The sequence below is a fragment of the Nannospalax galili genome, unplaced genomic scaffold, assembly GCF_000622305.1.
Source record: "Nannospalax galili isolate Female #2095 unplaced genomic scaffold, S.galili_v1.0 scaffold1077, whole genome shotgun sequence".
NCBI lineage: Eukaryota > Metazoa > Chordata > Mammalia > Rodentia > Spalacidae > Nannospalax > Nannospalax galili.
In genome coordinates, this window is record NW_008340429.1 from 1,660,664 (window position 1) to 1,688,088 (window position 27,425).

General features: G+C 52.9%; 1 protein-coding gene across 8 annotated transcripts; it reads right to left on the reverse strand.

The window, feature by feature from the left end:
- Positions 1–489: 489 nt before the first annotated feature.
- Pcdh1 (protocadherin 1) lies at positions 490–27,386 on the reverse strand. 8 transcript variants are annotated; one of them, XM_008835515.2, is made up of 8 exons: positions 24,908–25,009; positions 24,612–24,675; positions 21,176–21,240; positions 16,875–17,737; positions 11,706–13,901; positions 6,513–6,732; positions 5,609–5,647; positions 4,372–4,449 (listed from the first exon to the last, which is right to left on the reverse strand). In XM_008835515.2, exons 3-7 carry the CDS (start codon positions 21,186–21,188, stop codon positions 5,622–5,624), a joined length of 3,318 nt encoding a protein of 1,105 aa, XP_008833737.1. In that variant the 5' UTR covers positions 21,189–21,240; positions 24,612–24,675; positions 24,908–25,009; the 3' UTR covers positions 4,372–4,449; positions 5,609–5,621. The 8 variants fall into 8 exon arrangements, with proteins under 8 accessions (XP_029420568.1, XP_029420569.1, XP_008833733.1 ...); XM_029564708.1 differs by lacking the exon at positions 5,609–5,647 and having other exon boundaries at positions 490–4,449; XM_029564709.1 differs by lacking the exons at positions 5,609–5,647; positions 21,176–21,240 and having other exon boundaries at positions 490–4,449; positions 24,908–24,992.
- Between the last annotated feature and the right edge of the window lie 39 nt (positions 27,387–27,425).

Genomic DNA, 27,425 nt, shown 5'->3' on the forward strand with positions numbered 1-27,425 from the left:
TTCCAGCGTGGGAGGAAGCGCCAGACACACATGCCTCCCGACCCTTGCATCCAGTTCCGCAATTCTACTCATTGCCAAAGGAGAGGGAAGTCATAGCACCAGGGAAGGACCGAGGGGCCTCAGTCCCCACCAGCAAGCCCAGGGAGGGTGCCCCAAGGAAGAAGGCAACAGTGCACCATCCTCCCCAGAGGTCTCCTCCATCCCTGACCTGCACCTGACATCTGTGCGGGTGGGGTGCGATGGGGAGCCGGGAACTGGTCCGGCCCAGCACACCCGGTAGGCGTCACTTTGAGAAGTACCGATCACGTGTCTCTCCTTGGCCGGATTTTCACCCCCTCGCCCTCAACCCCAGGAGGCAACCGATTGATCTCAGTATGGTGTGGGTCGCTCTCCTTCACGCCCCCCCCACCCGCAACCCAAGGCTTCCACCCAGGAATAGCTCGTTCTCCCCGGGACGCAGACCCGAGGGCTGGAAGAAGCGGAGTGGGGTCCGGTTTTCACACTTTTATTGTAAAGCTCGGGAATAATTACACGGGTCTTTCATTGACAGCTCAGCAAACAAACCGGAAACGAACCGAACCCGAGGGGGTAGGGGCGGTGCCTGCGCATGCTCGCAGCAAGGGGAGGGAGGTCAGAGAAAGAGAAAGACAGAAAAGACAGAAATCATTACAAATCAAGGGATTGTGCTCGCAGCGCCGGGGACTGGGATGGAGTGGGGGCGGGGCGGGGGCCCTTCCCGGAAGGAGCGAGGCGGTGGGAAGTGGCACGAACCAAGAGAAACACGACCCCAAAGTGGGCACCCGACGCGCCCAACCCCCCCAACCCTCCCCACCCGACACACGAGAGAGACACGGCCCCCCTCCCCACTCAGATAACCCGAGGAGACACAGTCTCCCCTACAATGGGCAGACATGTCTGCCCCGGAACCCCCGTGGGCAAGACACAGTCCTCCCTCCCAGAGAAGTCCCGCAAGGAGACGTCCCTAAGAGACTTTCTCACGGTCAACACCAGCCCTCCCAACACCCAGAGACAACCACCACCCAGAAAGAAATGGCTCCAGGGGGCCGCTCTCAGGAGAGAGTGTTATCCCAGTGCCCCTTGGAGAAAAGACAACTCAGAGATGCTCAACCTCATCCCAAAGTGCTGCAGGACAGGAACATCCCCATAGGAGAGTTGGGGGGCCAGAGACAGCCCCCTTCCTTGGGAAGAGGGCTGGCCCAAGACTGAATTGTCTTAGATACTCCCAGGAACCCTGGGAGGCAACCAGGCTCCCCAGAGAGCCCGGGTAGGGAGGGAAGACATGTTCCCATGGTCCCAGTGGGAATTCATGTCCCAAGACTCCCAAGGGGAGACATAAGGGCTAGGAAGCCCCCAGGTTAGGGATGCCTAGAGACAGCTCCCTTCCTGATGTGAGATGCTATGGGGACCCTAAGAGAGAAATATGTCCCCATATGCCCTCCCCCTACCAAGAGACAAGCTCTGAAGTAGAGAGATGAGGACCAACTGGGTCCCCACTAGGAAGACACTGACTGGGTCAGGCTGGGTTTGAGGGGGGTCTCCTCTAGCCAAATGTCGCCTATTGGTACATAAAACTGTACGCGACACAAGGAATTGGGGAGGGGCTTCACAGACTTAGGACCAACAGAGCCAGTCCCCAGTGCTGTTCACCCATCCCCTGCCCACCTTTGGTTTCACCTCTTGTGTGCCCAGGTGGTGACAGACTCAGTGTCCTGACCCCAACCAGGGGGTCAGGGCTCTGGCATTGCCTTCGGAAAGACTTCTGCTCTGTGCTTCTGAGCCCTCCCAGCCATCTGGGCTACCCCCTTCCTTCTGGCTTCTCCATTGTGCAAAATGCTCCTCTGCCCTTCCACTCAGTGCTCAGGAGACTCCAAGGCCAGGGCAGGGTGCCCAGGCCACCAGGGGCTTCCAATGGGAGTCTACTGACCCCAGGGATGCCTCTTGGCTGGACTACCCTCTCCATTGAGCAGATAGGCCTCATACAATCTTTTTGTCCAGATCCTGATCTCCAGGACCTAGGACAGCCCTCCAGGTCACTGCCCCACCAGCTGGGCACCTCATACTACCAGCTCCACCACTATTGCACCTGCCCCGTTTGTGCAGGGGAAAGGGGCTTTGTCTTTAACAAGCCCCTGGCCCACTTCCTGGGCCTCCCCCAGGGAAAGGAGCCTTTGGCCAACCCCTTGACCTGGCTGCTGCCACCCTAGCCCCCCCCCCTGCCCTCCATGGAAGGGCTGTGGATGCTAGGGACCACCAGCCTAACAATGCACTCCTCAGCACTGTTACCCCAAAACAAAAGTAGGGGTAAGGAGGCAAAGAATACGGTGATTCTACAAGCCCCCTGGCTTTTCTCGGGTGGGAGTGGGGTCTCTGGGGTTACAGGAGTCAAGACCCCAGCAGCACAGCTCCCAAAGGCACCAGACGACCCAGCAGCCTGTCTACCCCTCCCACACATGGGCCACCCCCCAAGCTTAAACAAAGTTAAGCGGGGGGCCATACCCTGAGTCTCCAGCCTCCCAGCCTGGGCCCTTGGGAGCTGGAGAGGTACGGGCCAAGGCAGTGGGGGCTTCTGGAAGGAAGAGGGGCTGAGGCTTTGAGATGGCCACAGTGGGAGATGGGGACTCTGCAGGATGGCCCTCACACCCTGGCCCCCTGAGGTGAAGAAAAGAACCCCACCTCATCATGGCTGACTGGGCTTCTCTGCCCCCCCCAATCTCCCACCCCCCCCATGGGACCCCTGACCCTGGTAAAGGGAAGCCCAACTGGAAGAAGGGGCCTGGAGCCCAGGGTGCTCTGAGGCAGCCCTTCCCACCCCCTGAGATCAAGGCAATGATGGTTTTACAGGCTGATGGGTCAGTCATGGCAGGGGCTGGGGGGTTGGGGGACAGGGAGAGGGCAGGGTGCAGGTCCCCCATACTGGAGGCAGCAACCAGCCACCCCTTTAGCAAACTTTCCTGCTCCCAACTCACCCAACCAGGCCAGAGGCACAGTCATCCCATCCCTGTCCAGCTGCTCCCCCACAGCCTCAGGGCCCCTCTGTGATGCTCATCTGGGTGTGGGAGGCCAGTCTGAGCGAGGATCCCCCACAGGGCACAGCGCAACAGTTCCAAAAAAATAGAGATTTGTATTTTTAAAAAAAATTAAATAAAAGCCCAGCTCTGCTGATAGGCGAATGTTACCCCTGTCCCCACCCCCACCCACCTGTTGTTTCCCTGGCCTGCACCCCCATCCCACCATGGCCCCAGGGGTATTTACAACACGGAACAATAGAGGCCTCAGGGGCACTGCGGCAGGGAAGAGGGGGCACGGACAGGTTCCCCCCCCCAGAGGGGTCCCCCAAGACAACACAACATCAACGAGAAAAGTTGCAAATCAGGCAGAAATGGGGACATCATTCCAAGGTCCTTATATACAGACACTGCAAGACCAGCAGGGAAGGGGGGTGCCCAGATGGGACCAGGCATGGGCCTGCGACAGGCAGGTGGGCCAGCCCAGGAGCAGTACTGGAAGAGGAGATCTTCACAGTACTCCCACCCCATCCCCACCCCACCTTTGGTAACAACAGCCCTTCAGAGAGCCCCTGATGGTGGAGAGTTTCCTCTGAGAGTTCCCAGGGGGAAGTCCCCTAGTTAACCCAGCTGCAGGGCCACCCTACTCTGGTCAGCTATGCAGAAAACAATGAGTTAAAGTGTGCTGCCCACTCTTAACTCCACCTTCTGCCCAAAGCAAGGGGTTCTCCCTGGAAGTCGATGGAAGGGAGCCCAGTCATTACAGAGGAACCCTCTTGGGCATCCGCTGAGTGGAGCCCCCAAAAAGGGGAAGAAGGGGCTCCTGGGATCTAGGGTGTAGAAATGGGGGAGAGGACCTGGACCCTGCATGGGGGAAGGGCCAACGTGGTTTTGAGGCCAGTATTCCTGGGGCTCAGGCCCTGACCACAGAGTCCACACTGGAGGGGTTGAGTTGGGGGGCCCTGGAATGGACCCAGCTGGGAACTGGCCGGCGGCTGGGGGAGGGGGGCCGCCGGCCAGAAGGGGGCTCACAGGTAGATCTCACGCTTGGCCGTCTGGGCAGATGCCGGTGTGGTTGTGGGTGGGAAGTCCGAGGTCTGGGTCAGGGGAATTTCCTCCAAGGTGGCCGAGTCCTTGCAGGAGTCATGGCTACTGTGGGAGAAGGCACTGTAGGAGGGCAGGAGGCGCACGGGGGCCGTTTTGGTGTTCCGGTCTTCCGGGGGGCTGGGGCTGCCGGCTCCCGCAGGCTCCTGCCCTCCTCGGTCCTGGTAAGGCACGAAGGTGGAGAGTTTGAGGGCGCTGCTCTTGGTCCGGCGGCTGGGAGACGACTGGCCGGGCATCCAGCATGTGTCAGAGTGACCAAACTCACTGCACTCCCGGGTGCACGTGCCCGTCATGGCAACATCTGGCAAAGGGCGGAGGTCTGCAGGAGAGCAGAGAGGACAGCCATCAGGCATGGCAGCCTCATCTCGAAAAGCTCTGCTCCATGGTCTCCCACTACCATCCACACTCTGATTCCAAACAGAGGTGTACAGCTCGGTCTGCCCACTGAGCTCAGAAACACACACCCCTCAGGCAAGCAACAGCCTTCCCTACCCACCAGCAGGCCCACTATGCTGCTGCTGTCTCTGCCTCTACTCCAGCTCAACAACCTCACCTACCATCCAGCACTCTTCTCATACACTCACCAAATCTGTCCTCAGACATGTGTACAAATATACAACTCATCTACAAACTCTCACTTGTCTCCAGACAGGTTAAATCATGCAGTGCCACACTCAGGGTTGAGGAAACCCCCATCCTCATTTAATCGCTCTTTCTTGCACGTGCACACACCTGCATACATCCACATTCAGAGTCAAGGACTCACAAATCTATTCCACTGCATACCTCTGTCCCCATACAAAAATCAGCACACAGCTCCTTTCGTCCCCTCAAGCCTCACATGCTCCCAGCTGTATTAGAACCCCACCCTACCCCAGCATAGCGATGATGCCTTGCTTTTAAAGCCAGGGGGAGGGGACAAGCTTCTATGTGGGATGTCACGCTCACACGCGCGCGCGAACACACACACACACACACACACACACACACGAACAGCCACGCTCATGCAGCCCCTGCCCACCTCACACCAGCCCCTCACCAGCCACCACCCTGGCCTTGCCCCAGCTCCCTGCCCAGAACACCCATGGGAACAGGAGTTGGCCGCCTGACATCAGCAGTAGCCAGTGTGGTTGCTGGGCAGCTACAGTCTCCATGGGAACGGCTAGGCCATGAGCACTTCCTGTCACAGCTGCCCCTAGTCTGCCCTTACTCAGGGGCAGCACCAGGAGGTGACCCCCTCAGGAACTGAGGAACACTACCTGGGGCAGGAGCTCCCCTGGCACCACCCACCCTGGCTTGGCCTCCTGCCAATGCAAGGTGAGGAGGGGACAGCTCTGTTGTTAACCTTCAAAGTGCCAAGGCCCTTTTTACTCAGGGCAGAGTTGGGGGACCCAGTGTGGCTCGGAGCACTGGGTGGGCGGGGCTGGGTGCTGGGCCGAGTCCCATAGACCCCAGACCCCAGAGCAGCTCCCACCTACCTGGCACTCTGCCTCAGGGCCTGCTCCGGCCAACCGGCTCTGCGCGGGCACAAAAAGGACGAGACTGGCATGAGATCACGCATGGAGAGGCAGGGGAAAGGATAGACGGTGCTCTGGGCTTAGGCCTTGGGAGATTAGACAGGGCCCTATGACCCAGGGTGGAGACTGGGACTTTTCATCTTTTGAGAGGAGGGAGACTTTAGAATGAGGGAGGTGAGATGCAAAAACAGCTCCAAGTCATTCTTCTCAATCCAAGGGCTGGCTTATTCAAACTTCCCCTTCAGAGGCTTCAAGGGATGCCTTCTCTCACATACTTCTGTGCACACACACATGCAAAGCACAGGCATACTCTTGTGACACACCTCACCATCCATTTCCACAATCACCTCTGCTCCAGCCCATCACCCTTCAAATCCTTCCCAGGTAGGCCCACCCCTGCTAGACTGCCTTCAGCTCTTCCTCAGCCAAACCTTCTCTCTTCCATTCCTCTCCTGGGGGTTGGGGGTGGGATTACAGGGGCCATGCTATCATTTCAAATCTTCCCACCTATTTAGGAAACACCACCCCCCTTTCCAGTTTCCATTACCCAAGCCTCCTAGCCACCATTCATAGGGCTCTGGAGTCAGACGAGGTATAAATCTCTCCTGGGTCTGTCACTTCCCAGATTGATTTGGGGCAAGTCACAGAAGCCCTCAGTCTCAGTTTCCCCCACTATAAAGTGGATGCCATAAAGTTCTCAGATCTGAGAATGTGACATGTAAACAGTATATACCTGAAAGCATGCTGCTTACTACAGAACACACAAGCAAAACTCAAGAAATGGAGGGTCATTTCTAAGGTGTCATCATTGTTCTCAGGCTTTTACTCATTCCCAGAGTGCCTCAGTCATGCTGATGGTCCTCACCATTCTCGGGGTGCTCCATCTCGCCTATGCTGCCGTCAGGGGTGGTGCGCTCGTAGTGATCCTCAGGTAGGGCCAGGGGACCGAGTCGGGGCCCTGAGGATGACTTGCTGGATGGTGTCTCAGACTCCTCCAGGCCACTATCGTAATAACTGTGCTGGGATGGGTCCTGCAGCTCCTGGGCCTGGCTGGTGGCCGAGAAGGTGACACGGCGGTGAGGTAACTGCAGAGACAGAGAGTGTGTCACTGCTGGCTGGCTAGCCTGCTCCATAGGGCCCAGCACCACACCAGGCCCAGCCCTAGCCCCCGGCAAGGCCCTCCCAGACCTCAGCAGCAGCCAAGAAGAGACCCAGCCCCCTTAGAACAGCATAGACCCCAGAAAAAGCACATACTACAATAGAGATGCTTTTAAATTCTAGGCCAGCTCCTGGTACAGCCAAGTCCACACACTGGAAGTCCCAACACAGCATAGGCCTCAGTGTTATTACAGCCCGCAGGCCACCCTCATAACCCTGAAAACAGTCAGCACAGCCCTTCTAGCTCTATCCCAGCTTCCCAACACAGGCACAGCTTCCTTTTCCTTTCAGAACAGCCCCAGTACAATGTAGAGCCCAATAGCAGAAAGCACAATATCAGCCAACTCCAAATGCCAACCTGGCCTCTAAACACCAGCATGGCCTCCAACTTCCAAAACAGCTTCCTGAAAGCAGTAGCCTCCTGACTCCCAAACAGCTCCTCCACACCAGAACAGTCTCCTCATAGTCAACCATACCTTCCAGTCTTGAGTTCCTCACCTGTCTCACTGCTCTGTAACTTCCAATTGCCTCCATCCAAAAGATGCCAACCTCTTGCATCCTCCTCCTCAGCCCAGATTTGCAGTGCTGAGGCAGCCTCAGGCCTCCCCACTGAGCCCTCTTCTATTCAGCCCTCAGCTCCCTTCAAACCCTACATAGAAGCCTTGATGTGGGAGGGGATGGAGGGAGGAGAGAGAACCTAGTAAGAAGCCAGGTGGCCTGTGACCTAAGGGAGCAGAAGTGAAACTCTTCGGTTTTCCAGGTCAGGAAAGGGGCTGTAGAGGGCAAGACCCTGCATGGCATTCACCAAGGATTAGGAAAGGTGTTGTCAATGGAGACCCTTCTAGAAAATGGGAAGCAGTTTCTAGGAGGGACCACCTGTATGATGGACCAGACTTGAGTTTAAACTGTGCTAAGGTTGGGAGAGCAGTACAGGCTGTTCCCCACCAGTAGCCCTGCCTGCCTGCTATGAGTTAATGATCAGCCTAGCAACCTGGCAACCTCAGCCTGGTACTTGGCACAACCATCCAGTCACCCAAGCACCCACCTGGGACCACCACTTGTTTTCCTGCCAGCCAGAAATTAGGAGCTGTGAAGGACACAGATCCTGGGCTCCTAGAGGCCAGAGGAAGGGGGAACAAGACCCAAGCCCTGTTGATGAGTCTCCAGGCTCCTCTAATCCTCCAAGATAGAAGCGCTTTGCCTTTGTTCTGTGGCCCTCTATAAAAGGTTAAGAAAACGACCAAGAGAGGTGGTCCCAGGTTTGCAGACCCACACTCCCACTCCCCACCCCTTCTCCAGTGTACTGTCAGTCTCTGGGGTGGGGGTAAGGCTATCAGGACAAAGAGTTTCAGAGCTGGTGAGAAGGCAGTCCACAACTGCCTCACTACATTTTCAGAAACCCCTGTGATCCTGAACACTGAAAGGTCTGTGTGATGAGACAAGGTCCCAGAACTGACCTGCACCTTTGGGGCTAGGAACTTATAAAGGAGCAAGGTCTGCCAAGTATTGGGTGGACAGGCTCCAGAATGGCAGCCTGATTATTGGAGCATCTCTTTCCTGGTTTCTGTCAAGACTCTGGCCAGCTACTCTCCATCCCTGCAGAACCTGGTAATCAAGGACTTCGGGCCTGCCTATGAGTAATTCCCTTGGGCTTTTTCCCTCATGATTTTTTTTTTTTCAGTGAAACAGTGGGTTGGGTTATGCTCAACACAATTCTTCCTGCAATTCTATTAAATCTTAAAATCCTAGGTCCAAAAACCTCTCAAACTCTGGCCCTGAAGTTTTGAGCCCTTGATAAGCATTTCTAATTGCATTGTCCCTACAGGCCCTCCAGATACAACAAATTGAAAACCAAATTCTTTTTGTGATCATCTTCCACATAGGTGATGATCCCATCACCATCCCATCACCCACACTCAGAAGGCTGATGTCTACTTGGGAATCCTGGTGGTTTTGTCCTCATTTCCCATCTCTACTCCATATCCAGTAGGATCTTGAATTTCACAGGGTTTTCCCCCCTAAATTCAACCAAATCCATCCACCCTTCATCCTCACAGCTTAGACCTCACTCTTAGACCAAACCTTAGTAACTCAGTGCTTCCCCCCACACAGAAGTAATGGGGTTCATTGCACTAAGGTCTTATACACACTAGGCAAGGAAAATGTTCTTTCTAAAACTCAGTTCATCTGGAAGACTCCTGAGCTTTCAGGGACTTCTTTCCACAGGCATCCTTATCCTCTATAACCTACAGCTCTTCCAGTCTCACTTCACTCCCATAACCTCCAATCCATCCAGAATAGTCCCCTTCTGCCCCCTCTGCCTCCAACCTGGTCATGCTCACTCCTGCTTCAAGAGTTGCTCACACAGGCACCTTAGGCAAGGGGATCCGCCTGCCTGAATCCTCCTCACCGCCAAGCTGGTTCTTAGTTCCTATTGTCTTCCTGGATGCCCACTCCTATGTTCCATGCAAGTTTCCCCACACTATGTTCCTCAAAGAAAGGAGGGGGCACTATAGTCAAATAAATGTGGGAAACTCAAGAGTTATACAAGTTGAACAGGTCTCCCTTTTGTTACAGCGTTTTTCAGAACTTTTAATAGGCTAACGTGATAGTGAATCTCTAACTTAATCATGAAATCGCTTTTTAATTGTATAGTAAATAGATAATGGCAGACTCTGGAAATCAGATTCCCTGATGTTTTGTGTTTAAATTTTGACTCCATCACTTCTTAGTTTTCATTTCTGTAAAATGAAAACTAATAAAATAACCTGTGTCACAAAGCTATAAGCATTGAATGAACTAATTCACATCTGGTATTTTATACTGAGCAAGGCCTCCCAAAAGGGAAGAGAATAGCACCAATAGAAAAACTTTCATGAAACACATTGGGGACAGCCTCCTGTGGTCCTTTTTACTTAAACACTTAGGATTCATTTCATTTGTGGCCATTTTTCCATCTGGGTCAAATAACATGCTGAGCATGCAGTAGGAACTTGGCCCATGTGTTCTGGTGATGACAACAGCCAGTATGGTTTGGTTATGTCTGAATGTTGGGAAGGAGATATTCAGTGTGGTTCCATGGATGGTTCAGGATGGATTGGGTTGGGTTGGAGCCCAGTAAGGAACAATCTCTCAGACCTTGGGAAAGAAAGAAATGAATGAGGTAAAAGAATGGAAGAAGCAAAGGTCGCAAGGGCAGAAATGGAAGAGAAAGAATGGGAACTCAGAAGTTGCTAGAGACCACCAAAGGATACCTGACTTCCCAGGAGAAATAAGATGTAACTAGATATGACTTCCACATACCTCACTCTTCCAAAACTCCCAGGAAATTTTTTCCCTTTTGGGGTACCCCAGGGTTTTGGGGAGTTTATAGATGGAATCAAGGAGAGCTGGCGCCTTGGACCTCCCAGGGGTGTCTTAAGCCTCTTCAGTCACCATGGAGATAGGTTGCCTCTGGCCTCAGAGACTCCCCAGGACCAGAGGCCACTCACCCACACTTAGACACAATCAGAGTCAGGGCAGACCCAGGAGATCAAGAAGTGAGAGATGGAGAGAGAGAGAGTGATCCCAGGCAGGCTGGCTGGAGCAGGGAGCTAAAAGAAGGGGAAGGAGGTAGTCTTGGGCAGAAGGAACAACTGGGAAGTCTCAGCCCAATGGCACACCCAAGCATGGAGGTGCAGAGTGGGTTGCTGCAGAGTTGGAGAAGCCCTCAACTCTCCCAGGATCCTCCCTCTCTGCAGCCCAGGCTGGTGATCATGGGGAGACACAGGGCCAGCTAATTGCTAGGTGTTGCTGTGATGAAAAGGCTGGGAAAGGGACTTGGAGGAAGATCTTGCCCTGAGGGAAAGTGGCTGGTATAATCAAAAGTTCTCTGGCTTCACCTGAGGTAGGTGGCTGGTTGCCATTTTATGTAGGTACTATAGTCTGAGGTCTCTTGGAAGCTACTCCATTTAGGCAGATAGGAAAAACTGTCTTAGATCAGGGAGACAGGATGTTGTTAACTGCCCTTTCTTGATGAAGTCTCATTCCAAGAAGGCCTCACAAACATGGGGTGAGGAAGCATGCTACCATACTCCTCCATTTGAAGGCTGGAAGGGAAATGATAAGCTAAGATAGGGCTGGAGTAGAGTAGGCAGGCCTAGGGTGTGAGGAAGGAATAAAGAGGAGAGACAGGGAAATTGAGGCAGGATTTAAGAACAAAGGGCTGTTTCCAGTCTCTCTCGCTGCGTCTCTCAGTTCCAGGGAAATAAGAAACCAAAACTCCAAAAATAGAGAACTTTATTGTCAGGGCCACATGTATAGGGCTGGGGTAGGGGATGTGGGGCCCAGCCCCAGGGCCTGGGGATGAGGAAGAGGTTAATATACAGTACATACAGAAGGCACAAGTGGGGAGGTTCCCCCCTCCCTGGCAGATTCCCCACCCAGTTCCCCACCAAGACTCTAGGTCTCCTGTGTTCCCTCCAGAGAAGCACCCAGGTTTGGAATAGACTTCTTCCCACTTTCCCCTGCCTTCTCTGTCTTCAAACCTGTCTACTCACCTGCCCATCAGCCCCACCCAAAAGATCCAGCAGCTGGTCCAGCATCCTGGGATCTGACAAGTCACAGGCCTCTCCCTCGTGAGAAGGGACAGGGAGGGCACCACAAACCATACCCTCCCTCAGTTTCCACTCAGTCTATCCCCCCCATGTCTAGGTGAGGCAGCATGGTCTTTAGCAAGGCCTCAGCACCCCCAGATCAGTGGTCCCACCTCCCATGGCTAGCTCAGGTTGCTCCCACATGATGTAGTGATCATGGCAGGCAAGATATACCTACTCTATCACTCCCACACCTCAGTCCAGATGGCCCCTCGGTAGGGGTGGGGTGGGGGCTGGGGTGTGCTGAGTCGAAAGGGCTGGCCTACCTGCTTGCTGGGGTATTTGGGGGGGTTGGTGCGATAGCTGTAGTCGGAGTACTGCTCTGAGCCCGTGGACGTGGTGTCCCCGGTGCCCACAAATGTGTTTGCAGGCGGCAGGTCCTGCACCACCTGGTGCTTCTTGGAGGCCGAGGGTGACTGGGGCTGCAGCTGGATAGAAGGCAGTGGGGAGTTGGAGCGGTAATGGCGACCCAAGTCAGGGCTGCCTGGTGGGTAGTTGAGGGGCAGGTGGATACGGGGACTGTCCCCAGGAGCATCACTCATCAGGTTGAACTTGAGGGACTTCTGCAATCCAGCTTCATCATCGTCCTCCACTGGCTTCACAGGCTTTGGGCACTTGCTCTTCTTGCCCTTGCTTTTGTTTCCCTTAGCAGCTTTGCCGCTGGGCTTCGGGGCATACAGGTCTTTAGTCTCTTTCTTACCAGCCTGGTAGCCACTCTTGGCCTCCCGCTGCCGGCAGTAGCGGACGAGCACTGCCAGGGCGATAAGTAAGGCCACAGCCACCACACCAGCCACCACACCAAAGAGGATGTTGCCACGCTGCTTGGAACGTTCATATTCTGGATCCCCAGCAATGTCAATATCCAGTGGTGTGTCCAGACTGTGGCCCAGGAGGGTCTCCAGCAGCGTGCGGTTGGCTAGGGTCTCATTGACATAAAGGTGGACCAAGGCTGTGCCATAGCGTGGGGGCTTACCACGGTCACTGACCTTCACCACAAGGCGGTGTAGCCCATAGTGGCGCCTCTCAATCTCTTTCTCCAGGGTGATGGCACCAGAGTGTGATCCAATCTGGAAAAGTCCATAAGGATTACCACCAGCAATGCTGTAGGTCAGTTCAGCATTTACACCAGCGTCAATGTCCTCAGCTGTCACCTGGCTGACTGTCTCACCAAGACGTGTCTGTGGTGTCAGCAGCCGGTGAGATGTGTTGGAGGGGGCAGTGATGAAGGGTGCATTGTCATTCTCATCCAGTACATTGATGGTGACACCGACGTAAGCTGAGCGAGGTGGGATGCCACCATCCATTGCCTTCAGTTGGAAGGTATAGGTACTCTGTTGCTCTCGATCAAAGCTCAGACTGGACAGGATGGTGCCTGTGCCATTCTGGATAACAAAGTCACCATTGTCCTGCTCTACTGAGAGCTGCACTCGGGCATTCTCCCCCTTGTCCCCATCAATGACAGTCACCATGCCCACTGGACTCAGTGCTGGCATGTTCTCCATTACTGAGAAGTTGTAGCCACTCAGCATAAATTTGGGGTCATTGTCATTGCAGTCAAGCACATTGACAAGGACAGTGGCTGTGCCCTGGAGGCTAGGGCTGCCCCGGTCAGCTGCTACCACCTTTAGCTCATAGCTGTCCCTCTGTTCACGATCCAGGGATGTCCTCACCCGGATCTCTCCATTCTCTGGTGAGATAGTGAAGAGGCCTTGGGCAGCTGGCTCAGGTTCCAGAGAGTAAACCAACTCTGCATTAGAGCCAGAGTCGGCATCACTGGCAGTGACCTCAGCCACCACTTCACCAGGCTTGTTATTTTCTGGGAAGGCAACCTCAGTGATGCTCTGGGTGAAGACAGGGGCATTGTCATTGACATCCACCACTTGCACTTTGAGGGAGTTGGTGCTAGAGAGTGGGGGGTTGCCAGAGTCCACAGCCACGATCTCAATGGTGTAGTCTTTGACCTTCTCGTAGTCAAGAGGGGTGGTGGTCTGCAGGAAGTACTTCTTCTTACTGTCACTGCCTGTCTCACTGGCCTGGCGTAGCTGGAAGGGCACATCACCTGCCACTACACAGGTGACAGCTGCATTCTCTCCCTCATCTCGATCAGATACCTGCACCAAGGCCACAGCTGTCTCCTCTGCCACATCTTCAGAGATGTTAGCCATCCCATCTTGATGAGTTACCAGTCCTATGCCTCGGATCTCAATAGTGGGGGCATTGTCATTCATGTCCTTCACAGTCACCACCACCTGGGCACGGGCACTCTTGGGGTTGGCACCTCGGTCCTTGGCGAGCACTGAGAAACGCAGGGTGCTTAGATCCTCACGGTCCACAGGGCCCTGAACAGTGATAAGTCCAGTGTTTCTATCTAGTCGCAGAAGACGCCTTACAACTTCAGGCGCCTGGTGGAACGTGTAGTCAATCTCTGCATTGGCACCTTGGTCTGAGTCATTGGCTTTCACCTATAGAATAGGAGCAAAGAACAAGGAGAGCACGGATGGATTAGTGAACCAAGGGGTGCATGTGCTGTCTACATCCTTTCTAACAAGTACAGCAGACACGATGAATCTAACTTAGCCAGTTTTCCAAAAGCAGCATGTGTGCAGTCTTTCCCTAGTCCTGACACTGGCAGACATTGCTAACCTATTTTCCTAAAATGCCCAAATGCAGCCTACGAATCCTTCTCAGTGACGCAGCCCCACTAGAGACAGGACAGGGCAGAATTAAACTCCATTCCTCATTCTTGTATCAGTCTACTTAAACAGGCAGATGAGGCTCCAACGATCAACTGGGAAAATACTTTCAGTGGGTTAAACTGGCCCCCAGCCTCTGAAGAGATGGAAAGGTGTATGAGCAATAGAGATGGTGGGCATTCATGCACTTACATAGATACTTTGTACTCAGGCATGTGTCATATAAACAGGTATGTGACTATGAGCTATGATTATATGTGACTGTGAGAACGTGTGTTTGCATGCATCAATAGAGATCCCCCATGCCCACCTAGAGACTACTGGTGAGGATATTTCTATTGAAAGCAGCCAGGTGGAGATACAGGTCAGAGGGAGCCACCAGGCCCAGCCCAGCCACTATTGTCAAACCGGGGAAACCTGTTTCTGCAGCTTCTTGACTGCTGGCTGGTGCTGGCAAGGCACCAGTGTGAGGAATCCGGCCTGAGCCTGGGGCCAGGAGGGAGGGGTTGGTGCAGGCCACAGAGCCTCCTGGCAGCGGGCTAGGCTTCCAGCACCAAACAATGAACTGTCTGTCCCTCTGCAGTGGGCACACCCTCCCATGCCAATGCCGATGCACACTGAGACCAACTCTATACAAACATGGGTGGTAATGGAGCAACAGGAGCCAGGTGGGAACCACCATGAAGTACCACTGGTGAAGGGTTGGTGGTCATTCATAACCAAACAGGAGTGTGTGTGTGTGTGTGTGTGTGTGTGTGTGTGTGTGCGTGTGCACGTGTGTGTGTCTATCAAGTCTGGGGAGGAGGGATAGGCAAAACTTGGTAGAATCTAGGAAGCAAAACAAAAGTCTTGGGTTCAAATTCCAGCTCTACCACTTTCCAGTGAACTATGTGGCCTTGGGCCATTCTTTAACCTTCCTAAGCCTCAGTCTACAGATGTATAAAATGGGGGTAAAGTATAGAACTTACTTCACAAGATTATGGTGAAGGTTAAATGAGATAATATAAACAAATACCTAACTGCCTGGAACATGTCAAGTGATTCCTAAATAACCCCCTTTTTAGTTTTGGTCTGTCTGTTATCCATCCATCCATCCATCCATCCATCCATCCATCTGTCTTCAAGAAATTAATAACATAGTACTGGGCACAGTACCTAGAGGCCCTCAAGCCACTGCTGGGCTTCCATTCTTCTCCTTAGGATAAGAACTCCCAACTATATCTGCCAGGGCTTTTTAAACAGCAGAAGCTCCTAGGTAGGAGCTCCCAGCAACCCTGGTGTCCCTTCACACCTTTAAAGGCAAACCCTGGCAAACCCTAGTAGTTTTCCCTGCCTCTGACTCCAGTCTGTCACCAACTCTATATTCTATAGCCTCCTAGTCTAGATTGGTCACCTAGCTTCTTAGCTGCCCCTTGCCCCCAACTTTGTCTCTGTCTATGACTCTCGGCTTCCTATTTCCTTTCCATCCTTACTTAGTTCTGACTGCTTCTTTCCCACAGCCTGTTCTTTCCCATTCACTTCAGTCATGTTGACCTCTAAGCTACTCTGTATCCACCTTGGATATGGGCCAAGGTGGGCTCTGACCTATAAGCTGTGATATCAGGCAAGTTTCTTAATCTCTATAGGCTCAGTCTCTCATCTGAAAAATGGGGATAATGCTTACTTATCTTGTACTGGAAGGATTAAATGATATAACACACATGGTGCATTTAGAACAGTGCCTGACTCCTAGGCTATTATTATTCACCATCCCCGACTGTCTGTCTTTCTATTCTTTCTCAGCCTCATTTCTATATTCCAGTCCACCAGAAAAGATGAAAGCTGCCACCCACTCACTTCAGTTCCAGGACTCAGAATGAAGGGTCTCCTAGGCTGGGTAACGGTGCCGTGTCCAGGCCAGCTGAGCCTTCCTTGGCTCCCTCACATCATGGACAGAGAGCTTCAGCCCATGGGGAAACAGAAAGGAGCTGAGGCTGGCAGGAGGCCACGGCTGAGATGACAGCAGGAGATACACCCACCTGTCTGCAGGGACGCTTCTTTGCCCCTCCTAGGCCCCAGTCCCACCAAGCTGCCCAACCCCTGGGGCAGTTCCCATGAAGAAGGGTGCTGAGAACTTTTGTAGCGCTTACTAACCACCCCCCAAACTATACCAAAGCACCACATATCCATGGCATCCCATGCGTGGGGGAGGAGGCAAGTGTACAAACAGCCCAATGGGACTTGTTAAAACTGAGGACCCTCCTGGCTGACACAATCTCATGTAACTTTGTTGGGGAGGGGCACAGTGAGCCTGTGTCTCCAGATGAAAAGGACCTGGCTAAAGGGACTTGCTTATAGCTGGGGGCTAAAGGGACTTGCCCCTGACTAGGAAGAGGCCAACATGGCAGGAGTGGGTCTCCTGGGTAAAAGATGACTCCCTTGCTGCAGCTCAGCTCCCCTGGTCTGGAGAAAAGGCACCTCTCTGGCTTGGGAGCAGTTTCACTTATCAGAGGTTTCCCTGACTTGAATGTTGACTAAGAGGCAGCATGTTGACATGTCACTGTCACCTAAGTAGAAGACAGTATCACTTGGGGAGAGGAAGTTGGTGGGAAGGTCTCTTTGGCTAGAGCTGAGGAGAGGGGAGGCTCCACACAGCAGTCTGGCATTTTCTTTCCTAAATGAAGGAAACTTTTACTTGGTTGGGGTGGGTTCTGTTTCTAAAGGTGGGTTACCCTGACAAATTAGATGGAGGGGGCCTCTCACCTGGATGACTGAGTGGCCAATGGGGCTATTCTCAGATAGCTCAGCTTCATAGGTGGGACGCTCAAACTTGGGAGCGTTGTCATTTGTATCAAGCACAGTGACACGAAGCAGGGCACTGCTGGCACGTGGAGGACTGCCACCATCCTGTACCTTGATTGTGAGGTCATAGGAGTCCCAGCGCTCACGGTCCAGGTTGCCCATCACGATGAGCTGAGGCTGCTTCTCCTCCTGGTCCTCAGCCACCTGTAGTCCAAATAGCTCCTGGGCCTCAGGCCCAGCCTGCAGCTCATAGGATGCCACGCCATTTGGGCCAGCATCACGGTCTGAGGCCAGTGGGATGGGGAAGAGGGAGCCAATATTGGTGTTTTCTGGGATGGCCAGGGTGATGACCGGTGAGGCAAAGTTGGGCGTGTTGTCGTTGATGTCCTGCACCTCTATCTGGCCCTCTAACAGCCGAGGGCTGCCATTCTGCACGAGGTCCGTGATAGACACCTCAAACTCCAGAATGCAGGGATTCCCAGGGATCTGGTTCTGGCATTCTCGGAGCCCCTCACGGTCAATGGAGGTCTCTGTAGTGAAAATGTCGCCTGTTTTGCCATCCACTCGTAGGTATGGTGCACCTACCTCTAGTTTGTACAGATGGCCCACATCTGGAAAACCATAGTCAGCAGCAAGGCTCCCAATGAGGGTGTTGGGTGGCTGTTCCTCTGGCACCTTGTATACTACCCGAGTGGTATAACCTGAAGATGGAGCCAACAGGAGCAGCAGTGCCAGCAGTAAGGGGGGCAGCAGCAATCGCTGCCCCCCAGGCCCTGGGCTGGGCCTCAGAGACCCCATCCTGGCAGGCTCCAGAATCAGGAGAACTGCAAGAAGATGCAAAACAGAGGCCATCAGCTAGGAAGAGGAATCTGGCCTAGTGGGCTGCCCAGAGTCAACCCCTCCATTCTCCCTCTCCTTCCATACACCATTCTCCCACAAGGAGAGTCAAGCCCAGCCTAGAAATGCAATTCCAAAACCCGGAGTCTCACCCACAATGAGGTACAGCAGCTGTGTCTGACCCAGCTGGAGGAGCTGGTAAGCAGACTGGCAGGTCTAGAGCAGCACCTGCCCCTGGCACGCCCTTACCCACCTGACGTTCCCTGGGTACTGCCCCCCCTTCAGCTCTATGCTTTGCACAACACCTCCTTCTCACCAGCATCCTGCCTTAGTCACCCATGGTAATTACCCTGATACTGAGATAGGGAGCAAATGCAAGTGGAAGGGTTAGGCCTCGAATATGTCCTGTCTGTGGGGAGGACTCCGTCCCACAGATATAGTACAAAAGCAACACAGACCCACCCCAGATGCCCCAGACCCTGGAGGTTATTACTGCCCATACTTCCCACTTGGGTTGGCTAGAAGAAGAGAGGAAGAGTGCCTCATTTCTCTCTTCTGAGGTGCCAAGTAAGTGTATGTGTAAGAGGTACTGCATCTCAAATCCTCCTTTTCTGACAAAAATTGCCCATAGTAGCCAGTGGTCCCTACTTCCATAACTGGATTCCATGTGAAAATGGCTAGGGTTGGGCCAGGAAAATGGCTTAGAGGGTAAAGGTGCCTCAAGGCTTGACAACCTGAGTTCAATCCCTATCATCCACATATAGAAGGAGAGAACTGACTCTAGTAAGTTGTCCTTTGACCTCCACATGTGTGCTGTGACACACATGCTCCCACACACAAATAAGTAAATATAATAAAAATAATTTTAATTCCAGCACTGGGGGGGGGGAGCAGCAGAGGCAGGTGGAGCTCTGTGAGTTCTAGGCCAGTCTGGTCTACATAGTGAGTTCCAGGCCAGCTGGAGCTAAGAGAGACCCTATATTATCTCAAAATAATTTTTTTAAAAAGAAAATGCTTAGGTTTGAGAAGTTTTAACCCTCTCTGACTTCCTCCATAACCATGTGTCTCAAAGTACTCTAGTCTCTCTCTCTCTCTCTCTCTCTCTCTCTCACACACACACACACACACACACTCACACACACACACACACACACACAGAGTTCCCAACACGCTTGTCCTCACTGCCAGTTGCCATGAACAGGTGTGTTTAAGAAGGGAATAGAGGTCAAGATTGGGATTTGGACTTTCTGGCCCTCAAATTGACACTGGGCACTGCCCTGGCCTGTCCTTAGCAACAGAAAACCCAGCAGGTCTAACTGGGACAGAGCTGCAATGACACCATCAGCCTTTCCCACATCCACCCCTTCTGATCTCCAGATGATCATCCGCCTCCTGTTTTGTTGAGGTTTTTTTTTGTTTTGGTTTGTTTCCCAGTGCTGAAGATTGAACATAGGACATTGTACATGCTAGAAAAATGGTCTATCACTGAGCTATATTACATTTTCAGACCTTGTTTTGGGAGACAAGGTCTCACTGTGTCTTTCAGGCTAGCCTTGAATTCACTGTATTGTCCAAACCAGCCTTGAATGCCTGACTCAGCCTCCAGAGTGCTGGGATTACAGGTGTACACTACCACACCTGGCTCTGGCTCCTGTTTGACCCCTTTCTTTTCCTACATCCAGTTCCTATGCATACCTATCCCCTCCCCCTCTCTAACTGGTCTAATGTATCTCATACCCTCCCTCTTTCTGCCACCCCCAGATCCTTCCAGTTAGAGCTCTGTTGTTCATGCCCTAAGCTACACGTGCCACCACCATCACCACAATAGTCCTGCTCTTTCACCACCCCCATTTTGAGGTTACCTGCCTGCCACTCCATCAGACCAACTCCATTATACCAAGCAGTTAGTGTCTCAGTCACTGGTCTCTTATCTCAAAACCAAAACAACAACAACAACCAAACATGGTTAACCTCTCTTCTATTCAAATCCCAAGTCTCTACCCAACATTTTTCTTTGGAAGGTGGGGGGTGTTCCAGGTTTCATCCACTTTCCCCACCCCTGGAATTTCCACCCCAGACTTGACACTGCCCATCCCACTTAACGCAACCCACAGTGACCTCTCCTTCCTCCAACTCACAGCCACTTATTGTCTGATCCAATCCTAAGGCAATGAATCACTGGGTTGCCTGGGACACCGCCCGGCCCTGTTGTTCAACTCCAGTATTGGGCACCTATTTTTGTGTTCTCTGTCTCCCCAGGCAGATGCCAAGTACCCTGAAGGGGCAGGAGTTCACATACTTACTCATCCCCCTGTCCCTACTGATGCAGCTTGGTAAAACTAGGTACAAGATAAGCGCTCATTCATGTACTCAATAAATGTGAGGCACTTACAAAGTGCTAGGCTCTGACCTGACCAGAACACAGCAGCAAAGACTGACCCCATCTGCTATAACAGTGGTTCTAACTCAAATCTTTCAGCTTTTCTGGGTTTCCTCTGTGTACCCATTTGACATAGATAAGGCACCAGGGTGAAGGAAAGCCCAGGTTGTGGCATCAAATAGGCTGAGGTAAACCTGAGCTACCCATATCCTCAAGCAAATGATTCAAAGCCTTAGTTTCCTCATCTGTCAAATGGAGATAACACCATCTGTTTCCTAGTAGTTTTGAGTTAATGCAAGCTAAATGCCTATAACAACATAGGCACTCAATAAATGGTCTCTCAAAGCACTTAGCACAATTGTAGTTACAGACCTACTTGGAAAATTGGCTAATGTCTGCCTTCCTTACAAGAGAGTAGTAAGCAGAGAGCCTTTCTTGAGCCAGAGTCCCACACACTGTAAACCAGACTGGCCTCAAACTCAAAACAATCCTCTTGCCTCAGCCTCCCAAGAGCTGATTACAGTCATGAGCCTCTAATTGTTCACTCTGCATCCTCAGGGCCTAGCATTGGAACCAACACACAGTAGACTCTCAATAAATAACTCTTGCATGACGGGGCTTATTTTAGCTCCCTGGGCTTCACCCCTCCTGGCCTTGGTTGTGTGGTCATTGTTGCCTACTTACCAATTCTCCTAGGAATCCATTTGGGGTAAAAAATGTAAACTCCATTGAGGGTGCAGAGTAGATTCTCAGTAAATGCTCACTGAATGTAAAGATTCCTTGCACAAGTCAAGTGTTTCACATTCTCTTGGGACCCTCCCCCAAGCATAGGCCCCTTCCTTGAGACTATTATCAGACTAGTGTGGCATGCTTAGTCTCAGTCCTAAACTTCCTCTCTTTAAAGGTAGGAGGAATTGATATGATATCCCACTTGGATCCACCCCCCATGTTACTACTTCACCTCTAACCCAAACACATCCCTAGAGGACTGTCTCCAAAGAACCTCATTCCCTCCTCAGCACACACAACACGGTGATTACTGTACCTTGATTCTGCATAAATGTTGGCAGGGTAGGGGTTTCATGGAAGGACCATGGAATTAGCACAAATCTGGCAAAGAGAAATAAGGCAGTGACTGCTTGCTTCTGCTCCCCTTCTCCAGTTGAAGAACTGTTAACATTTTTAGGGTCACATTCCCTTTGAGAACTTTACAGCTGTCACACAGGTTTGTCCTAGAAAAATGCCATCTCACAAACTTTGGCAACAAATTGGAGAGTCCATGGTCTGACAGAGTAAAGGTGATTTTGATTTGTGGCCACTTTGAGGGCTAAAGATTAAGCCTCCACTTTGGGGCTTTTTTTTCCCATTTCTGGGTCATAACCTGAGACTCAAACCTCTTTTGCTTCCTGACCCCACCCCGCTTTAGGAGCCCTCTTGCCTCCAGCCAGCTGCAGAGTCAGGAAAGGGTTACCAGAGGATAAAACACAATCCAAGGAAGCTATGAGGAGGGAGTAGTGTGTGGGGGATTCCTGGGAGGTAGGAGGGGTCAGGGAAATGAGACTGGAGGAGGGTTGTCCAGAGTTGGGGGCAGGAGTTACTGAGGGCTTAGGGTCCAAGAAGCACCTGGAAAGTTCTACCAAAATAAGGATTATCTGGCCCTCCCCTTAGGAATTTTGATTGGGAGGTGGGATCTGGAGAAAACCCTCAAGGCAATTGTGATACGAAGGCCTGGGAAAACAACTTTGAGATACACTAGTTTCATAGAACTGAGAAAGAGCTGGAGGCCCTGAAAACTATATCGTTATCACTTTTGCCACCATCATCTCTCGGCACCACCACCATACCAGTAAATCCTAAGGTTTTTCTAACACACAACTACGTATTATAAACATGATCTTTTATTGAATCCTCACAATCCTCTGAAATGGATGCTATGTATTATTATAGCACCTCCCCATATCACAAATGATCAAATGTTTGAGACTCAAAAATATGTTAATCAAGCCAGGCATGGTGATGCATGCCTTTAATCCCAACACTCAGGAGGCAGGAGGCATGGTGATGCATGCCTTTAATCCCAACACTCAGGAGGCAGAGAGCCAAGGGGAATCTCTGAGATAGAGACCAGCATGGTCTACTTAGTGAGTTTCAAGCCAGCTGGGGCTACAGGAAGACCCTGTCTCAAAGCAAACAAACAAAAACCTCAAACTGGGTTGGTGGCGCAAGCCTTTAATCCCAGCATTCAGGAGGCAGAAGCAGGTGGATTTCTGTGAGATCAAGGCCAGCCTGGTATACGTAGCCAATTCCAGACCAGCTGGGGCTACAGGGAAACCCCGCCTCAAAAAAAAAAAAAAAGAAACAAAAACAAAAACCCCAAAACACCCCCCCAAACAACAACAACAACAACAACAAAACCAAAAACCAAAAAATTCAAAAATGATAATCATTTTAGGTCACAGAAGCAGTGTGAGGAAGTGCCAGGATCTGAGAATGAATGTCTTCTCATTGAAATACTGGAGAAAGAGCTGGATTTGGGAAAAGAAGAGATTTCTGAGGCTGGAATATGGTGTTTGCTATATTATTTACACCCCCCACTCCTCCCAAAAAAAAAGACTGCCAATCTTGCCTAGTCAGGAGGGAGCCCAGGCCTCCCAGCCCTTTGCAGCTGTAGAGAGTCATGTGGCTAGCCAGGAAGGGCAGGAGCAGCAGTAAAGTGGCCTTTCTACATCCCTACCCCCAACATTTCTGAACTTTGTCCTGAGCAGTTGGTGTTGGGAGTCATTAGTCTCAGGCAGTGGCCTGTGAAGCGATTAGTGCCTTATTTGCCCCTGGCTACCTTCTTGGGTAAGGGTGCCTCTTCTCCATCCAGTAACATGGGTGCCCAGGACCCTGAGAAGAGAAACCCTAAGTAGAGACAGGAACAGTGACCCATACCCATTGCCACTGAGGAGCCAAAGAACCATCAGGGGTATGGGAGTGAGGGATGAGGGGACAAGAGTCCAGGAAAGTCAAGGAAAACCCCACCTGTGTCAACATCTGAGAAACTATGAGAACAGATGAGGGTTCACTTGGAACCTTCATTTCCAGACCACTTGGGAACCAAGGTCCACTAGTTGCCCAATGCTGTGAGCAGAGAGCTCTCACTGTCCGAATGAACAGGTCAGCTCTGACTCCCACCCCGCCCCCCAGCACTATTACACAACAGCCACTGGTGCTGCAGGCACAAAACACCAAAGGATAAAGAGACCATCTGAGCAGAGGATAAGCAAGTGGGGCTGCATGGGGTGGAGCTCTTCAGACGCTTCCTACAGCGAGCAGTATTCAGTTTTTCTCTCCTATCTTCCAGAACCTTCTATTAGCCTCTGCAGGCTTCCGGGCACCTGCAGTCTTGAACCAGATTGTTGAGTTCAAACCCTCAACCCAGCACTTTCTAGTTGTGTGACCTTATCCAAGTGAATTCACTTTTCTGAATCCATTTCCGGATTATAATATGGGGGAAAAAAAAATCCTGCCTCTTAGGCAAGTCAGAGAGGGCTCAGCAGGTAAAGGAACTTGCCTTCAAGCCTGATGACTTGAGTCCCAGGACCTACAGAGGGAAAGGAGAGCACTGACTACCAAAGGTTGTTATCTGACCTCTGTGTGCAGCATAAATAAACAAATGTAATATTTTTTTTTTAAAAATCCCCATCCAGGCATGGTGGCACACACCTTTAATCCCAGTGCTCAGGAGGCAGAGGCAGGTGAATCTATGAAATCCAGGCCAGCCTGGTCTACATAGTGAGTTCTAAACTAGCTGGGGCTACAAAGAGACCCTGTCTCAATCCCCCACACACCAAAATCCTGCCTCTTGCAGTTATTTTGGAGAATTAAGTGAGATCAGATGCATCAAGATCTATTACATTGCAAGATAGATTATATATCAATTTAGTTTTTACTGATTTATTTTAATTTTATATGTATAAGTGTTTTGTCTTCATGTATTTAAGTGCATGCACTACATGTGTACAAACCCACAGAGGCCAGAAAAAGGCTTGGATTCCCTGGAACTAGAGTTACAGATGGTTGTTAGCTGCCATGTGGGTGCTGGAGACAGAACCCAGGTCCTCTGCAAGAACAACCAGTGCTCTTAACCACTGAGCCATCTCTCCAGTCCCTATTTATCTATTTTTTTAAGTGTTCCAATCCTATAATAGAGCATTTTATTTCCACCAACAGGCACATAGTAGGTGTTCTCTGGTTCAGTAAATGAACAAATTAATCTCCTGCTAGCCTATGAAAGCAAAGAATAGTATGTTTTTACTACTGCACCACGATGGGCACTGGCAAACAGTAGATGCCCAATACATCATTGAACAGAATCCCTCTCTGCAACACCAACTAGCTTTGCTCATGGCAGGGGCAGCTCTCACCTCACAACACAACCCTGATTCCTCTTGGCTCCTCCCCACCCATGCAGGCCCCATTCGCCGGGTGTCACTCACTGTCTTTTGCCGAGCTCTCTCCAGAAGTAGCCCTTTACCGCTGAAGTCGCTTCTGAATTTGGAACTGGGGGCAGGAAGGAGAATGAGAAGGGAGAGAACTAGATGGGGCTGCACCAGAGCCCAGACTTGATCCCATCCTCGGGCTCTGGCCCTCTCTGAGGCGTCCGCTCAAGTCAACCTCAACCCCTACCCTAGCCTAGTTATTACAGGTTTCAACCCCATCTCGGACCCCCACTCAAGAAAGTAATACCCAGGCGCTCCCGCACACACCTAGATCTCTAAGGTACCACAAATACCTTCTGGGTTGTCCCAGTCCTGGCAGCTCCTGAGGCCTGAGGGAGAGCAGGTGCTGGAAGGCGCCTTGCACCTTCCGGCACCAAGTCCTGGGCTCAGCCTGCATGAACAGCCTCCCAGTCAGGCCGCCTTGGTCAGTGGGCGCTCCCAGCACACACCCAGCGTGCCGAGCGTCTCCTCCCAGAGGACGCGGTGTACGCGTAGTGGGGGACAGCGGCCGCCGCTGAGGTTCAGGGTGCCCCACCCCCGCCCTCACTCTGGTGGCGCCGGGCCTCCAGAAGTCCAAGGTGAGGCTAGGCTAGGGCGCATCCCGATGAGAACGCTCCTAGGCCGGGCGGCCACTGGCGTCTCTCGCCTCCGGGGCCGCCGAGGGGAATCCCTCCTGCTCCGCATCTCCGGCCTCAGCCTAGGGTCCCCCACAAGTCGGCGCCGGCGGGAGTCACGCAGCGGGCGCTGGGAGGGGGGCGGGGAGCAAGCCGGCGCCGGAATCACAAAGCCGCGAGCCGGGCCGGGCGGGGACCTTCTCATAAAACCGATCCTCTCAGGGAAGCAGAAACAGGGTACTTGCCCTGCACTCAGTCCTTGATGGCCTCAACATCACCCCCAGTTTTTCCTGTTGAAGAAATAGTCGCCCTCCATTGCTGGAGAAACTGAGGCCAGAAACCTGAACTATGGTGGGGGGGGGGGAGGCGAGCTGAGGGGGGAAGGGGCGCTAGTCCATTTCGCCTACCAGTTTCTGCTGTGCTCGCGGCCATCTCGCTTCTGGCCCCAGGGCCTTCTTGCCGGCACACGGGACTGGCCTGCAGCCCCGGCCCGAACACGGGGCGCCCAGGTGTAAGACCACCCAGGTGTGCGGGACCCAGGTGTGCCAGGGCCTCCCGTGCCTCTGAGAGCTCGGCTAAGTGACACCCCCCCCCCCCGCCCAGGCCTCAAACACTGTCTCAGTGTTGTACCTTTTGCAAAGGGACTCAGGGCCTTGGAGCCCCAGGGAGGCGGTATGGCGCGGCCAGTCAGGTCCTGCTTGTTCCCGGAATACCCAGCCAGTTAGGCCCGGGAGTGGAAGTGGGGGAGGTGCCCGCTGGGTAGCCGGTCTGGCCGGCCCCGGGGCTCCGCTAGTGCCGATATTTACAATAACAAAGTCCCGATTAATATGATTAAGGTGACTGGGCGCCTGGTGCTCTCCAGGAGACCCTGGCGGCTTCTCCCAAGGGAATTTGTTCTGGGAGGAGAGAGGAATAGAATAGTGTGAGTGTGTGTGTGTGCGTGTTCACGCGCTGCGGGAGTGTAATGTGACACTGTTGGTGTAAGGTGTGTGTGACAACCAGTATTAAGACGCTGGAAGCAGTAGATTCTGTTTTGAGGCACTGCTGTGGGTACCTCTGTTAGGGTGTGTGCGATCAAGGCGTGAGCTGAGACCCTCGGTCGTATGTGTGGGTTGCAGTGGAGAGGGACTAGAGAGACCTGTGCTGTGTACCTATGTCCTGGCCAAATGGATAACAATTTATGTTAGGGTGTGTTTCTTCAGGGTGTATGTGTAGAGAGCTAGGTTTTGAGTGTGCATCTGGCAGGAACTGTAGCATGCACATTCGTACATGAGGGCCCGAGGTTGTGTTTGTGTGTCTGGCATTGCCCAGTGTCACACCCGAATGTTTGTCGCTCTCTATGTCCACGGGTTGTGTGTCCCTGTTGCTGATCGTGCAGATGCCGAACCATTCTGAGCTAGTGACTGTGCCCCAGTGGGCGCTGGTGTGCGGGTGGTATGTCTGTGTTCACATATGTACAGATGTCTGTACGCGTGTATATGTGTTGGTGCTACGGCCCTCCAGGTGCCCGCGATGATCTGGAAGCGGCTGGGTGAGCTGAGCTAGTCGCCCAACAAGTGTGTTTGTGTCGTGGATGATGCTCCCTGCTTGTTCGGTCCTCCAGCACCCCCCCCCGCCCCCAGCTTGCTGGACCGAGGGCCTGACGCTTCCCCCAAACCGACTCCAATCCGCGCGCTCCTGGAGTCTCATCCCCGCGTCTCGGAGCTCCCGGGAGCGGACACCGGGAGCTGCGGTCCAGCTCAGCACCCCTCCCTTCTCTAGGCTTCTGGCGGTGGACCTCGGAGACCAGGGTGCCCCAGCCACAATCCCCACTCTGTGTCCCAGAGGCCCCCACCTCAGCCCCGGCGCTTTGAACACCGGCTGGGTCCGCGTAGTGCCCCTTCCCTCAGCTTCCGCCGGCTATGGCCTCTCTGGGCGCGGAGCCGCCGCCACCGCCACCGCCAACCGCCACCGCCACCACCACCGCGGGATCCTTACCCGCCTTGGGGCAGCACCGGCCGGCCGCCCCGCTGTCCGTGAGCCGCCGCCGGCCCCGGCCCGAGCTACGGCTCGCTACGGCAGGGGCTGGCGCTGCGGTTCGGGCTCAGGCTCCGGCTAGCTGTGGGCTCAGCAGCCCAGCGGCTGGGCGTCCGCGCCGCACTCTCGCTCCGTGAAGTGTAAGAGGCGGCGGCGGCGGCGGCGGCGGCGGCGGCGGCGG